The sequence below is a fragment of a genome (assembly GCF_019968985.1).
Source record: "MAG: Porospora cf. gigantea B chromosome Unknown PgB_NODE_745_length_11481_cov_254.822, whole genome shotgun sequence".
Lineage (NCBI taxonomy): Eukaryota > Apicomplexa > Conoidasida > Eugregarinorida > Porosporidae > Porospora > Porospora cf. gigantea B.
The window spans coordinates 1-11,481 of NW_027179241.1; the positions used below are offsets into that span (position 1 = coordinate 1).

The window sequence follows — 11,481 nt, forward strand, 5'->3', positions numbered from 1 at the left end:
CTCACCGTGGGTCCGTTCTGTCTTTCATACTGGCAGGTCTGGCAGTCAAGTGCAGAGTCTTAGGAAATCGCATCATAAAGGTGCTTAAACCGTACAACTTACACTTTTACATTATGGTCTTTCTTTCGGCATGATCTCCTTTAAAGATTGTTAAAAATGATCTGTAAACAAGGAGTGTTATCCTCCGCAAAGAGAGAAAACCTACATTGATCTTATGCTTTTTGGAGTGATGTGAAAGCGTAGCGGCTTAACTTGTAGAAACGTACTTTGGTCTTGTACTTTTTTGAGCGATGTGCAAGCATAGCGGCTTCACTTAGCAAGCGCAATGTAGGTGGTTGACAGGCGGAGGACGAAGTCCCCTGCTAACTTAACTTCCTCAATCTAGCGTACGCTGAAAATCACCAGCAGTGGCTGGCGACTGATCATGGACGCTCTTCACCACTCAAAGTCCTAAAGCGTTGAAGTCCATGGTCACTGTAGCTGCCCATGTAGACAGCAAGCACGTTGCTGGAAAGTCTAGCAGCGGTTGGTATCCGCTAAACTCGTGTGCGGCAATAAAGCCACACGGCTTAATTTAGCGAGCGTAATATAGGTGGTTGACAGGCGGAGGACGAAGTCCCCTGCTAACTTAACTTCCTCAATCTAGCGTACGCTGAAAATCACCAGCAGTGGCTGGCGACTGATCATGGACGCTCTTTGTACTCCTTTAGCAGCTTAGCACACTAAAGCAACTCTTTCCTTCCAGACAGCCGTTCTGTCGCCGAAATTGTTGAATTGCGCCGTCATGTGAGACAAATGTCGGCCTTTTTGGAGGAGTGAGCACGAAATTCCAGTAAAACACATAATAATGACTTCGCCAGACGGGAGCGGCTTATAAAGTTGGTTGACGTCGTCACCTCCGGCAGCCGCGCTGATGTGGAGCCTGAATTGGAGAAGATCGCCGAGTGGGCTGAATTCTCAGACGGAGAGGGTCGTTCAATCATGCACTTCGCCTGCATGAAGGCGAAGCTGGAGGTGATCCGTCTCTTGCATGATACTAATCCCTCGCTGGTGCATTCGGTTGACAAGATAAACGCGGGCTCATTGCATTACGCGGCTCGTCGTGGAGATTGCAAGGCTGTTGTAGAATATTTGGTCTCTGCGGGCGTGGATGTTTGCGCTGTTGACGACGATGGTACTTCGTGGCTGCACGCGGTTGTGGAGAACGGGGATCTGGTCGAGGTTCTGAATGTGGTGAAGCCTGAGACGCTGGACCTCTCAATTGTGTCGAGGACCAAGGGAAGCCTTTTACAATGGGCCCTCGTGTGCAATGACGAGTCCGCCGTGAGGGTGTTGCTGGCCAACAACGCCACCACTGAGTTTGCTGCAGCCTTGCCCGCACCGTTGATTATCTCCGTCGCACAGCGGAATCACGTTCTCACCGACCTAGTGTTGAACGCGATGTCCGTGGCAGACATTGAGGGACAGACGGATGCTGAGTGCTACAATGCCCTGCACGTCGCAGCTGAAAACACAGACTTGGATATGATACGCAAACTGCTATCGGCCGCTCCTGGCCTGGCCCGCTACTGCGTCAAGGGGAAGCAACCTATAGATTACGTCTCGAAGGACGTTTTGTTTCAGTTGACCACTGTTGCTGACGCGTGGAGGAAGGCTGGCGTGGAACGTATCAATGTAGAGAGCACCTCCCCATCTCCAACGCCGCCAGCGGAAATCAAGACGGCGGATTCTCCACACCTTGATCTCGTTAACCGGTACATTGCGGAATTCTCCCGAGAAGCCGCTTCGGAAGTCGTCACGGACCCCAACTGGGATGAGAAGAAGCTCCGCGCAACCGCAGAGCTGAAAGCTGAGAGATTCAGCGAAGCTTATGAGATGTACAGGCAGCTGCTGGAAGTTGTGCCCAAAAGCAAGTCCACGCAACCTCTACGCCAGACGCTGTGCTCGAATCTCTGCCATGTCTCCGTAAAAATGCAGCGGAGCGAGGCTCATGACTGGGCCTGCCAAACCATTGCATTAAACCCCTCCTGGTGGAAAGGACACTACCGACTAGCTCAAGTCTACCGTCAGTTGGGCGACCACGACGAGTACTGTCAGGCGTTGTATCAAGCGACACTCCGCGACACGGAAAGTGTAGTACTGCGTGCAGAGTTAAAGAAGGCGATCGAAGCTGCTAAAGTAGCTAGAAATGCTGAAAGGTTGGAGCTAAACTAAAAATTCGTTGGTCAACGAAGCTAAACTAAAAATTCGTTGGTCAACGAAGAAGATGGATGAGTGCCTTTCTCGTGGACTCCTTGACTAGAACTTCGAGTTGCGTCTTTCCCACCCAGGCCGGGACAGCACCGAGCTTATTAAGCACAGGGTCGCTCGTCTCACCGACCACCAGCAGACAGCTCGCTTCACGAGTGAGTTCTGGAAGGTCCAGTTTGTCTAAGGGGTAGCGGTTCGTCTCGTCGCCGTCACGAAGTAGGGTGATGAGGTCTGTCTTGCTCATCCTCGCCACCCTCGATGTCGACAGCTGTCCGTGAAAAGTAGAAGCGAACATGTTGGCGTGCATGGCGGCTATTCGTCTGGCGAGGGCAGGGTCCTTGGACCTTGCGCTGCTGAGTTCAAACAAACGAGAACCCGCGTAGATCAGCTTGAAGGGTTTACGGCTGCGGAGCTGCAATAGCTCCACGACTGCATCGGTCACCAGCCAGTGCTTCTTGTGCCCGTCACGGCGGAAAACGAGATTGTCAAAAAGAGGACTCTGAAAAGGCCTTCCATTCTCCACATAACCTCCAATGGTATTACGGTAGTGCTCTTCCCTCACACAAGGACAGCAAGTCGCAAGCAGACAGAAGTCACATTGACCCATGGCTACAGGCACGCGGTGCTCCTCGGTGGGGCAGGGACACAGGGCCCGTGTTCCAGGGCGAATGAGCATCCAACTGCTGCTTGAGGTGGGAGTGACTGAGACAGGACTCTCATCCGTAGAAAGTTCAGCTGACGTCGCCTCTGGCGAGGGAGGTACATTTTCCAGCTCCGCAGCTGAGAGATCCTCGCCTTGCACAACTGTCGGTTCTGTAACGACGTCTTCTTCCAAGGATTTCGGATTTAGCCATCCACACTCAGACGCCTTTCTCAGAACGGCTACGAAGAACCCTCCAGTGTTGTTGTCGTGTGGGCAGTATCGCTGACATCTCTCGAGCTGCTGCATCTGAATTTCGGGTGAGAACATCGTTGGTTTCACCCTTTTGAGGAGTTCTGGTGGCACGTCAGAGAGTCGCTCGACCATCTGACCTCCCACTGGCACGGACCACGTCATCAGTCCAGGCCTCGCTTTCAGCACGGGCTTCACAGCGACGACTTCCACAACGCCAGTCTTCAAGAATGACGCGACAACTGCTTCATTCTCCAAAGGATTCAAGGAGCAAGTAGAATACACCAACGTTCCCCCCACTTTAAGGAGTTCGAGACCTCGACGCAGAATGTTGCGCTGGAGGGAATGCAGAGACAGGCCGCTGCGCACGCTCCAGGACTTCCAGATGATCTTCGACTTCCGAAGGGTACCGTCTCCAGAGCAAGGCACGTCGCATAAGACGGAGTCGAATCTCGCTGGTTCCGCGCCTCTCAGCAACACGGGGAACCGCTGAGCTTCGTGGCATGACACCACCAGGGCCGGCGACGCTAGCTGTTCGACGTGGTGCACGAGCATGTGAGCGCGAGTCGAGTCGCTATCATTGCTCACTAGGACTCCCGTGGGGTCCGTGCCCATACGTTCCAAGATCTGGCTGGTCTTGGAGCCCGGGGCGGCACACATATCCAGGATCCAGCTGTCAGACTGCACGTCTAGGTACTGTACCGGAATCATAGAGACCTCCTCCTGCCGAATCAACGCGCCTGCTTCCCCGTGATCCACGACAAATCTGTGGAGTGCCTTCAGTTCTGGAAGCTTGCGGAAGTCAGATCGACTACACACAAACTTGTAGGCGCCCGGCAACCACTCGAGAGGCAATAGCTTCGCACGAACCTCAGGCTGCTTCAGGCAGTCCTCAATGAACTGTACAGCGGATTCGTTAAATAGGCTGTGGCCCAAGAGGCGAAAGCACGTTGGCAGCGGCTCTCGAAGGACTCGTAGAAGTTCCTCGAACTCCGAATCGCCCACGATCTTCTGCGCCCTGTAATACCTCTCGAAGGCAACGGAATGCATCACGTCTGGCTTGCCCCGGATGTCTGAGCGGTCCATCTGCTGCAAAATGCTCATTATCCGAGTCGGCAGGTCGTGACGCTTTTTGGTGGTCGTGGTGGTGAACACAGAATCTTGTGATGAACAGTGTGGAAGGTAACTAAAACGAGTCATTTATAAATAATTAATGTAAATGTACACCAATATAAATGTATATAATTAATCAACGACATTAATTTTAAAAAGAAACCAGTAAGTTGGCAAACCAATTTCTTGCACATCAAGACATTACCGCCGTCTACGGCGTCTGTTCCGTGTGTAACGTCTTCGGTTCCGATACCACCACCAGTAGCGATATCGCCCGAGGTGGAAGTGACGGTCGAAGCGGTCCAGTTGTCGATTCATTCGGTTCAATGCAGGCATACGCGACCGCAACCCATGGTTCACTCTTGTCCGCACCAACGAGCTGGTGATGTCCTGTCCAGGACTCAGCAGGGCTTTACCATGGCGGTCCTTGCCCAACGCAAGGTGGAGTACGTCCTCTTGGGCTCGGAGGAGAACCTGCATACGTTTGTATCGGAGTCCTTGGGCCATGTAGGGCCGCTGCTTCCGACGGTACATGTCCGACATATTCCACAAGCGCCGTCGAACCCGGTAGCTGCATGAGAAGCGTCACATTCACCCACATGTAGTGATGGAGGAGATGTCGACCTCTGATTGCGTTGCGACGCATCTGAGATCTGTACCAATAAATATTATACCGGTAGTACCCCGTCCAATGCGTTCGCCACCGATGCCGTGGAAAACGGTAGTACCTCACACGGTACCACGTGATCCATCTGTTCACGTACCGCATGCTTGCCACCGAGTCATGGTAGCGGCCACACATATAATGGAGTCGTGTGAGTAGCCGTGTGCTGTCCACTACGAATCGGAGGAACCGCCAAGGGAGCCAGCGGTTCCTCATATACCTCATGATGTAGTAGATGCGGTTGTAAATGGGGTACCAGCAGTATACAGCTCTCCGCATCCGCCATGCGTCCCACGGCCGAATACCCCATCTCCACCATCTGTAAGGCCAACACCAGCGGTTCATTATGTAGTACGCTGGCCAGATCTTTCTCCAGGTATAGTCACTCCTGCGCCTTAGATGGTAAAGGCCTCGTCGGTACCAGCGCACGTGCCGGTACATCACCCAATTGGATGCTATCACGCTCTTTACAGACGCCAGCTTTTGGTTGGCCGCCTCTGCTTGCTTCGTTAGGAATGCCTGGTAGTCTTCGGGCAATCGCTCGCAAAGGGATTTTTGCGGCGTGGTTGCCTTTGCTGGATGATTCGTCGAAGATTCGTTGGCCTCCTCCTGCATAAGTCTCAAGGAAGGCAGCTGACGGAAGGACGTCGACTCGTCGCCATCTGTTCCCTCAGCCTCGACATGGAACTCGCGTGACTTATCATGCCACACAGCACTTAGCGCCGGAACCACAAGGTCCATACACAACGTCTTGGACGTGTCGTCTTGCATCGGACTAACCTCCAGTCGGCAGGCACTATCCTCAAACGCAGATCCCTCTAGACACTGCGCGATCGGTAAATGCAGGTGCTTGGACGCTGTGACTGAGCACATATTGAAGGCATGCGCCATATGAAGACAGTCCGGCTGACCCTCTATATGCTCCCACTTGGCCTTCGGAGTCGCGCGGTACTTCCCATTCTTGCAGAATATTTCTGGAGTGTGAACCATTTGCTTCGAGCTATCGTATCCCGCGCAGTCGGCGAATTCCACCTGCTTGGCGAGGCACGCATTCATGAGACTCTTGAACTGCTTCTTGGTCGAGTTGCACGTGCTGCCTGATTGGTAGGGCTTAAACTGAGCGAAGCACGTCAGAAAGGCTGCTTCTCTATGGCAGTCTTGAACGAGACCATTACCCCTATAAGCGTGGAACTGCATTCTGTTGGCCATCAACACCCACCCTCCTGGCTATCTGAGACACGCTGAGGCCTATACCAACAAAATCCTGCCTACAGTGCGATAGAGAAAAGAAGTCTTTAGGGAGCTCCTTGGCACTGGCCACCACTCGTTCACAGACTTCTCTGACGGAGTTCGCACTAACAACCACGCTTGCGACAACGACAGTCCATCGCATTCGAATTGCGTGACATGAAATGTGTCACACGGAAACACATAGAAGCTAAGGTGCAGTGGGATGGGGCCAGAAGAGTGAGGGATTCATGGCTTTATGACGGCCAATACCATACGCAGAGTGAACCCCGTTTTGTCCCAGTTTAAATGTGGATTTAAGCCCCCACCGTGACACACCATGACCTCCATTCAGCTGATTGGAAATGACTTCGAGCACATTATCCGAATGAACAACACCAACCTCGAGGGAAAGCAGAAGGTCTGGCACGCTCTTACCGCCATTCGCGGTGTGGGACGTCGATTTGCGTGCTTGGCGTGCAGGAAGGCCGAGGTTGACCCCAATAAGAGGGCTGGTGAGTTGAACACCGACGAGATCGAGAAGCTGCAGATGATCATCACCCAGCCAGAAGGCTACAAGATCCCCACCTGGATGTTCAACAGAAAGAAGGACCACAAGGACGGTACTACCAAGCACACTACTGCGCAGCAGCTTGATGTGGTGCTTCGTGATGATCTGGAGCGTCTTAAGAAGATCAGGTGCAACCGAGGGCTTCGCCACTACTGGGGCCTTAAGGTTCGAGGTCAGAGGACAAAGTCCAACGGTCGAGCGGTGACTGTTGGAGTTATCCGAAAGCGGTGATGTGTTGTGTGTCAACGGTCAAGGGAGTCTCACCCCACACTAGGTAGTAAATAGGGGCAAAATACATCAATGGGACTGCGTCGGCGTGCATCGTTATCCCGACAGCGCCGCTTGCGGGTACAAAGTCCCCGCAAGCCCAAGTCAGAGCCACGGGATCTGACACGGCCTCTCTTGGTCACCGAGTGCGACTGGAACTACTTTCTTTCTATCTACACCCCTGAGCAGGCATCACGGAGGTCGAAGGCCTTCAGTGTGAAACTGGACCACTATCGCAGCGTTTTGGCGTCATTTGGGAGAAGTCCTATCTCGCCAGCATTGCAGCCCTAGCGGGGTTTCTGTTTACTGAATAATGGTATGTCCGCCTAGACATTGATTGTGGACAATTTTTGGTTTAGATATTGCTGACCTGCCTTTGTATGAAAGGTTCACGTCTCTCGACAATCTCCGGCAGCTCGTTCACTTGCTGCACTTCGACGGGCCGGATGATTTCAGAAGGAGCTCCGGGCACTTCCACATAGTAGGGGACGTCTACTACCTCATCGTAGTACTCGTGACGAATTACTTCGCGGTCCACAGGATAAGGCACTCGTTTTTCCACAATGTTCTTGACTAGCACCTCCTCGTAGACTGGTACCGGCCTCTCTATGAGATTTTCCACTCGTACCGGCCGCTCCACCTCCTTCACCACTTCGCGGTCCACATACACAATACGATCGACGTACCTAATCACCTCTTCCGGTACGAGGACCACCGGACCTGGCACAGGCACTTCGACGATTTTCTCAACTTCTATGTGATTCGGTACGGCTCTCTCGATCTCGCGGATCTCTTCTCGTTCGATAACTCGCTGAACGACCTTTTCAACAGGCACTTCCTCGTAGACAACAGGTCCTGGAACCTCCACGATCTTTTCGATCTGTCGTATCTGTACAACGGGCTTCTCCACTAATCTTTCGCAGGGGACGTCGACCTCTTTGATTACGTCTACAATTTTTTCCACGTATTCGACTTGCGGAACTTCTACCACTTCCTCTTCCCACTGCACCTCAGGGATCTCGATGTAGGTGGGAACGTACACGTACTCAACCACCGGCATCTCCACGATCTTTTCAATGAATTCCACATGTGCCACCTCGATGATCTTCTCTATGGTGTTAGGAATCTCCACAATCCGCTCTACGTACTCTGTTCTGGGAACCTCGACTATCTTCTCTACCTCCACGACCTTCACACGGTGCCTTGGTACCACCTTCTCCACAAGGGTTCGGCGTGGAACTAGGCGTCTGTGCCGTGTAATTGTGGGTTGCACCACTGTTCGGCGTTGAAGGTCCACATTCCGAATGATTGGCACTATACGCACTGGTGGATCGGGCGTCGAACCGGCGGCCAGCCCCCCTGGAGACTCTGGCAAGAGCCGTACAGATGAGTCTACTCGGGTGCTTTCGTAGTCGGTTTCAATCTTAGTCATTGAAATGAAATCTGCCATTTAAGACGGATGTCGCGGAAACGTGCACGGCAAGCAGCCGAAATCAGCAGCGAGTCCGAATCCGCCGCGTTGGCGGAGGAGAGCGAGGAGAGCGACTTTTTCGTGAGTCCCGAGGAGAAAAAAGTGAAACTGGCGAAGGAGTTGCTTTTAGGTCAGGGATCTGCGCCTGCTGCGGCCCCTTGCAATCTGTCTCATGCTGATGTGTCATTCGGCGATCCCATCTTTTTTCGGGGACACAAGAACACTGTCACAAGCGTTTGCACAGGACCGGATGGTTTTTTTTTTTCCGGCGGCAAGGACGGGGCCGTGCTGCAATGGGATCTGGAGCGTGAGAGCAAGGAAGTACTCCTGGAAAACCTGCATTCGGGTTGTGTCACTTCCGTGGCATATCATCCCAAGTCAAAAATACTGGTCACCTGTGGCGGCGATCTAACCGTATCGATGTACCCGCTCAATGACACGGACGGAGCTGTTCATTTGACAGGCCATCGTCAGCCACCAGTGGCGCTGGTCGTGAACCCAGGAACGGACGATGTGGACTCGGTATTTAGTACTGGGCCAGATTTCCAGCTCCGGCAGTGGTCGTGTACCCATCATGCATGCTTGAAGACTCTCTTCGGACATACGAAACCTGCCACATCTTTGGCGATCCATACGAAAGATCGACCTGTATCTGGTGGCGAAGACTCAACCCTTCGGCAGTGGAAAATGGAAACTGAGACACACCTGCTGCACCACGTCAAAGGTCAGGGTTCCTTGGACGCCCTGGCCTGTTTCTCGGCACAGTACACAGTGGCTGGGACGCAGGCAGGCAACCTGCTGCTCTTTTCGTCGCAATCCAAGAAGCCTGTTTCCGTGGTGGAGGCCGCCCACGGAGGCAACTGGGTGCAAAGTTTGTGCGTAGTTCCAGGCACCGACCTGGTCCTTTCCGGAAGCAACGACGGATATCTGCGTGTGTGGCGTGCAATGGAGTGCACAGAGGGACGCAAGAGAAGTCGATCACTACAAAAAGAAACCTCCATTCCAGTGGACGGTTTCATTAACGGCATCGTGGTGCAGAGCGGGCGCGTGGTACTAGCGGTGGGGCGGGACTGTCGCATCGGAAGATGGGAAAGTAGTAAGTGCAAGAATGGTGTGGTCGTCATCCCGTATTCTGTATAATCAAGCAAATCTATACTCCATGACCTCGGGCATCTCGCTTGGTAGTCCACGCTCTTTCTTCTTTTTCCTTTGAAGGGCAATGACCAAAACACCCAAAACAAATAGAAGAGCGATGACGATTAATGCGTAGACCGCGAACCGTTTGAAATTAGAAGGCGGCTGAGGGGGTGGGGTGGGAACTGGTGGTTCAGTGGGCAGTTCCCACTCTACCTCCATTTCCTCCTCCTGCTCCTCTTCCTCATCTGGTCGGTGACGATCCTGGAAATCGCGAATGCGACGCAGGCGCAACTCGTCAGCGGCAGCTTCCCGGCGTAGTTGCTTCAGGTCTGAAAGCACGTCGGGGGGACCCTCAGGCTCGCTAGCGGTCACACTACGTCTCGACGAGGTTGCCGACAAGCGACTCTGCGCCGAGAACGATTGGCTCGCTGGTTCCTCGGGTAAAGATGCCATCGAGTTTGAGGATGAGGACTGCAATCGCGTTTTGGAGGAGGCGTCTGATAACATCGGTGCACTCGGAAGGGACGCACTCCGTCCAGTGGAACGCATGCTGCCAAAACGAGGGACGCTCTGTTGGCTGCTCTTGGAGCGACTTGTCTTGCGGCTGGGCTCCGCGCCATGTACCAGCAGGCTGAGCCATAAAAGCCAAATGCCTCGCATGGTGCACCGAAATCTGTGTGCAATAGATGGTTAGCGCCGACTGGGCTATACATACGAGGCTTATCCGAGCAGTACTCCTCGCAGAGGAAACCAAACAGGAAGACCTCGCGACCCGCAGTGGCGACGGATTCAGCGATCTTGGAGCTAGTGGCGACATACTGGGCTCCACATACTTCGCCGACTGCTTGGCTGATGAAGAGGACAATGCTGATCTGTTTTCGGAATCCAATGGGGGGCTTTTTTTTCCTGCGACAAGCAGCGCGCCGGAAATACAGCAGGAGACATTCTACCTAGATGAGGTAGCTTTGGAGTTTAGCAGAACACAACTGAAAGACTACGAAACTCCCGACAACAGTCCGTTGCGCCTCCTTGTCCGATCAGCAGAAGATGCGTCAGCAGAGGTCCGATCAACAAAAGATGCGGAAGACCTGATAGCTTTCGTCGAAACCGAAGAGGCTAAGCTACCGGCACTTGCGGATGACTCGGAGACAGCGCCTCTAGTGTACAGCCGTTCCGTCCCTACCCCGTCCCAATCGTCAGTGCCTCATATTGCAACAGCTGCATTCCTCTTTTGTGCCTTTATGGTGATAATCTCAACATGAATAGCCGCAAAACACTGCTGTTGGGCTGTTAGCTTGCACTGTTCCGAGGTTTCCTTATGCGTTTGAACATGTCAGTCCAATCGTAAGCTTGTACGAGGGTAGGGGTCAGTAGGGACTGCGCGTGGCTAGCGACTCTGCGGTAAAAACGATGCTCAAGTGCGTCTCTTAGGTGTTGGATTGGTGAAATCTCTGAAAGCACGGATAAGTCCGATTCTAGCAATTGCTTCAGTATGCCGGTGCTGTAGCCGGATACTATGACAACTCCCTTGTTGTTGGCGTTGGCAGTTAAGCCACAGGCCCTCGCGTTCCAGTATATCAACAATGGCAACTTCCAAGGTCTTCCACAGACCCGCATGCCCTCTGTCTCGAAACGACGGATCATCGTATCGTGCATCGTCTCCCAAGCGTCAGATTTCGTGGTTGAGCCTTCGTCGAACTGCATGTCGGACACCACCATGAGGGCCTGAGGCATCTCCTCGGGTTGCAGCTGGTTCTTGATGCCTTCTTGAATCACCAGACCAAACGCCTTCTCGAAATCTGTAGAACCCCCCCAGTCAGCAAGAAGGGTATAATCCACCAACTCCTTCAGTGAGCCGCTCTCCCATATCTCGGTCAGGTCACAAAACT

At 53.2% G+C, this 11,481-nt stretch overlaps 9 protein-coding genes across 12 annotated transcripts; 4 read left to right on the top strand and 5 right to left on the bottom strand.

Moving 5' to 3' along the window:
- Nucleotides 1–833: 833 nt before the first annotated feature.
- KVP17_004790 (uncharacterized protein) lies at nucleotides 834–2,214 on the top strand (the record flags this gene model as incomplete). Of its 2 annotated transcripts, none has more annotated exons than XM_068523291.1 (1): nucleotides 834–2,214. In XM_068523291.1, a coding segment is annotated over one exon (1,381 nt), but the record flags the coding sequence as incomplete, so codon positions are not given. The 2 variants fall into 2 exon arrangements, with proteins under 2 accessions (XP_068372018.1, XP_068372019.1); XM_068523292.1 differs by having other exon boundaries at nucleotides 982–2,214.
- Nucleotides 2,215–2,254: 40 nt separating this feature from the next.
- On the bottom strand, nucleotides 2,255–4,342 carry KVP17_004788 (uncharacterized protein; the record flags this gene model as incomplete). Of its 2 annotated transcripts, none has more annotated exons than XM_068523289.1 (1): nucleotides 2,255–4,342. In XM_068523289.1, the coding sequence occupies one exon, from the start codon at nucleotides 4,340–4,342 to the stop codon at nucleotides 2,255–2,257; it is 2,088 nt and encodes a 695-aa protein (XP_068372016.1). The 2 variants fall into 2 exon arrangements, with proteins under 2 accessions (XP_068372016.1, XP_068372015.1); XM_068523288.1 differs by having other exon boundaries at nucleotides 2,255–4,246.
- Nucleotides 4,343–4,456: 114 nt separating this feature from the next.
- KVP17_004782 (uncharacterized protein) lies at nucleotides 4,457–6,312 on the bottom strand (the record flags this gene model as incomplete). Of its 2 annotated transcripts, XM_068523280.1 has the most annotated exons (3): nucleotides 4,457–4,826; nucleotides 4,855–6,110; nucleotides 6,139–6,312. In XM_068523280.1, the coding sequence occupies 3 exons, from the start codon at nucleotides 6,310–6,312 to the stop codon at nucleotides 4,457–4,459; spliced, it is 1,800 nt and encodes a 599-aa protein (XP_068372008.1). The 2 variants fall into 2 exon arrangements, with proteins under 2 accessions (XP_068372008.1, XP_068372009.1); XM_068523281.1 differs by lacking the exons at nucleotides 4,457–4,826; nucleotides 6,139–6,312 and having other exon boundaries at nucleotides 4,847–4,901; nucleotides 4,930–6,128.
- A 174-nt stretch (nucleotides 6,313–6,486) lies between these two features.
- On the top strand, nucleotides 6,487–6,948 carry KVP17_004785 (uncharacterized protein; the record flags this gene model as incomplete). The annotated part of the gene is made up of 1 exon (XM_068523284.1): nucleotides 6,487–6,948. The coding sequence occupies one exon, from the start codon at nucleotides 6,487–6,489 to the stop codon at nucleotides 6,946–6,948; it is 462 nt and encodes a 153-aa protein (XP_068372012.1).
- A 391-nt stretch (nucleotides 6,949–7,339) lies between these two features.
- Nucleotides 7,340–8,416, bottom strand: KVP17_004787 (uncharacterized protein; the record flags this gene model as incomplete). Its single annotated transcript, XM_068523287.1, has 1 exon — nucleotides 7,340–8,416. The coding sequence occupies one exon, from the start codon at nucleotides 8,414–8,416 to the stop codon at nucleotides 7,340–7,342; it is 1,077 nt and encodes a 358-aa protein (XP_068372014.1).
- Nucleotides 8,417–8,443: 27 nt separating this feature from the next.
- On the top strand, nucleotides 8,444–9,595 carry KVP17_004783 (uncharacterized protein; the record flags this gene model as incomplete). Its single annotated transcript, XM_068523282.1, has 1 exon — nucleotides 8,444–9,595. One exon carries the CDS (start codon nucleotides 8,444–8,446, stop codon nucleotides 9,593–9,595), a length of 1,152 nt encoding a protein of 383 aa, XP_068372010.1.
- Nucleotides 9,596–10,045, bottom strand: KVP17_004786 (uncharacterized protein; the record flags this gene model as incomplete). Its single annotated transcript, XM_068523286.1, has 1 exon — nucleotides 9,596–10,045. The coding sequence occupies one exon, from the start codon at nucleotides 10,043–10,045 to the stop codon at nucleotides 9,596–9,598; it is 450 nt and encodes a 149-aa protein (XP_068372013.1).
- Nucleotides 10,046–10,278: 233 nt separating this feature from the next.
- Nucleotides 10,279–10,854, top strand: KVP17_004789 (uncharacterized protein; the record flags this gene model as incomplete). The annotated part of the gene is made up of 1 exon (XM_068523290.1): nucleotides 10,279–10,854. One exon carries the CDS (start codon nucleotides 10,279–10,281, stop codon nucleotides 10,852–10,854), a length of 576 nt encoding a protein of 191 aa, XP_068372017.1.
- A 28-nt stretch (nucleotides 10,855–10,882) lies between these two features.
- On the bottom strand, nucleotides 10,883–11,326 carry KVP17_004784 (uncharacterized protein; the record flags this gene model as incomplete). The annotated part of the gene is made up of 1 exon (XM_068523283.1): nucleotides 10,883–11,326. The coding sequence occupies one exon, from the start codon at nucleotides 11,324–11,326 to the stop codon at nucleotides 10,883–10,885; it is 444 nt and encodes a 147-aa protein (XP_068372011.1).
- Nucleotides 11,327–11,481: the final 155 nt, after the last annotated feature.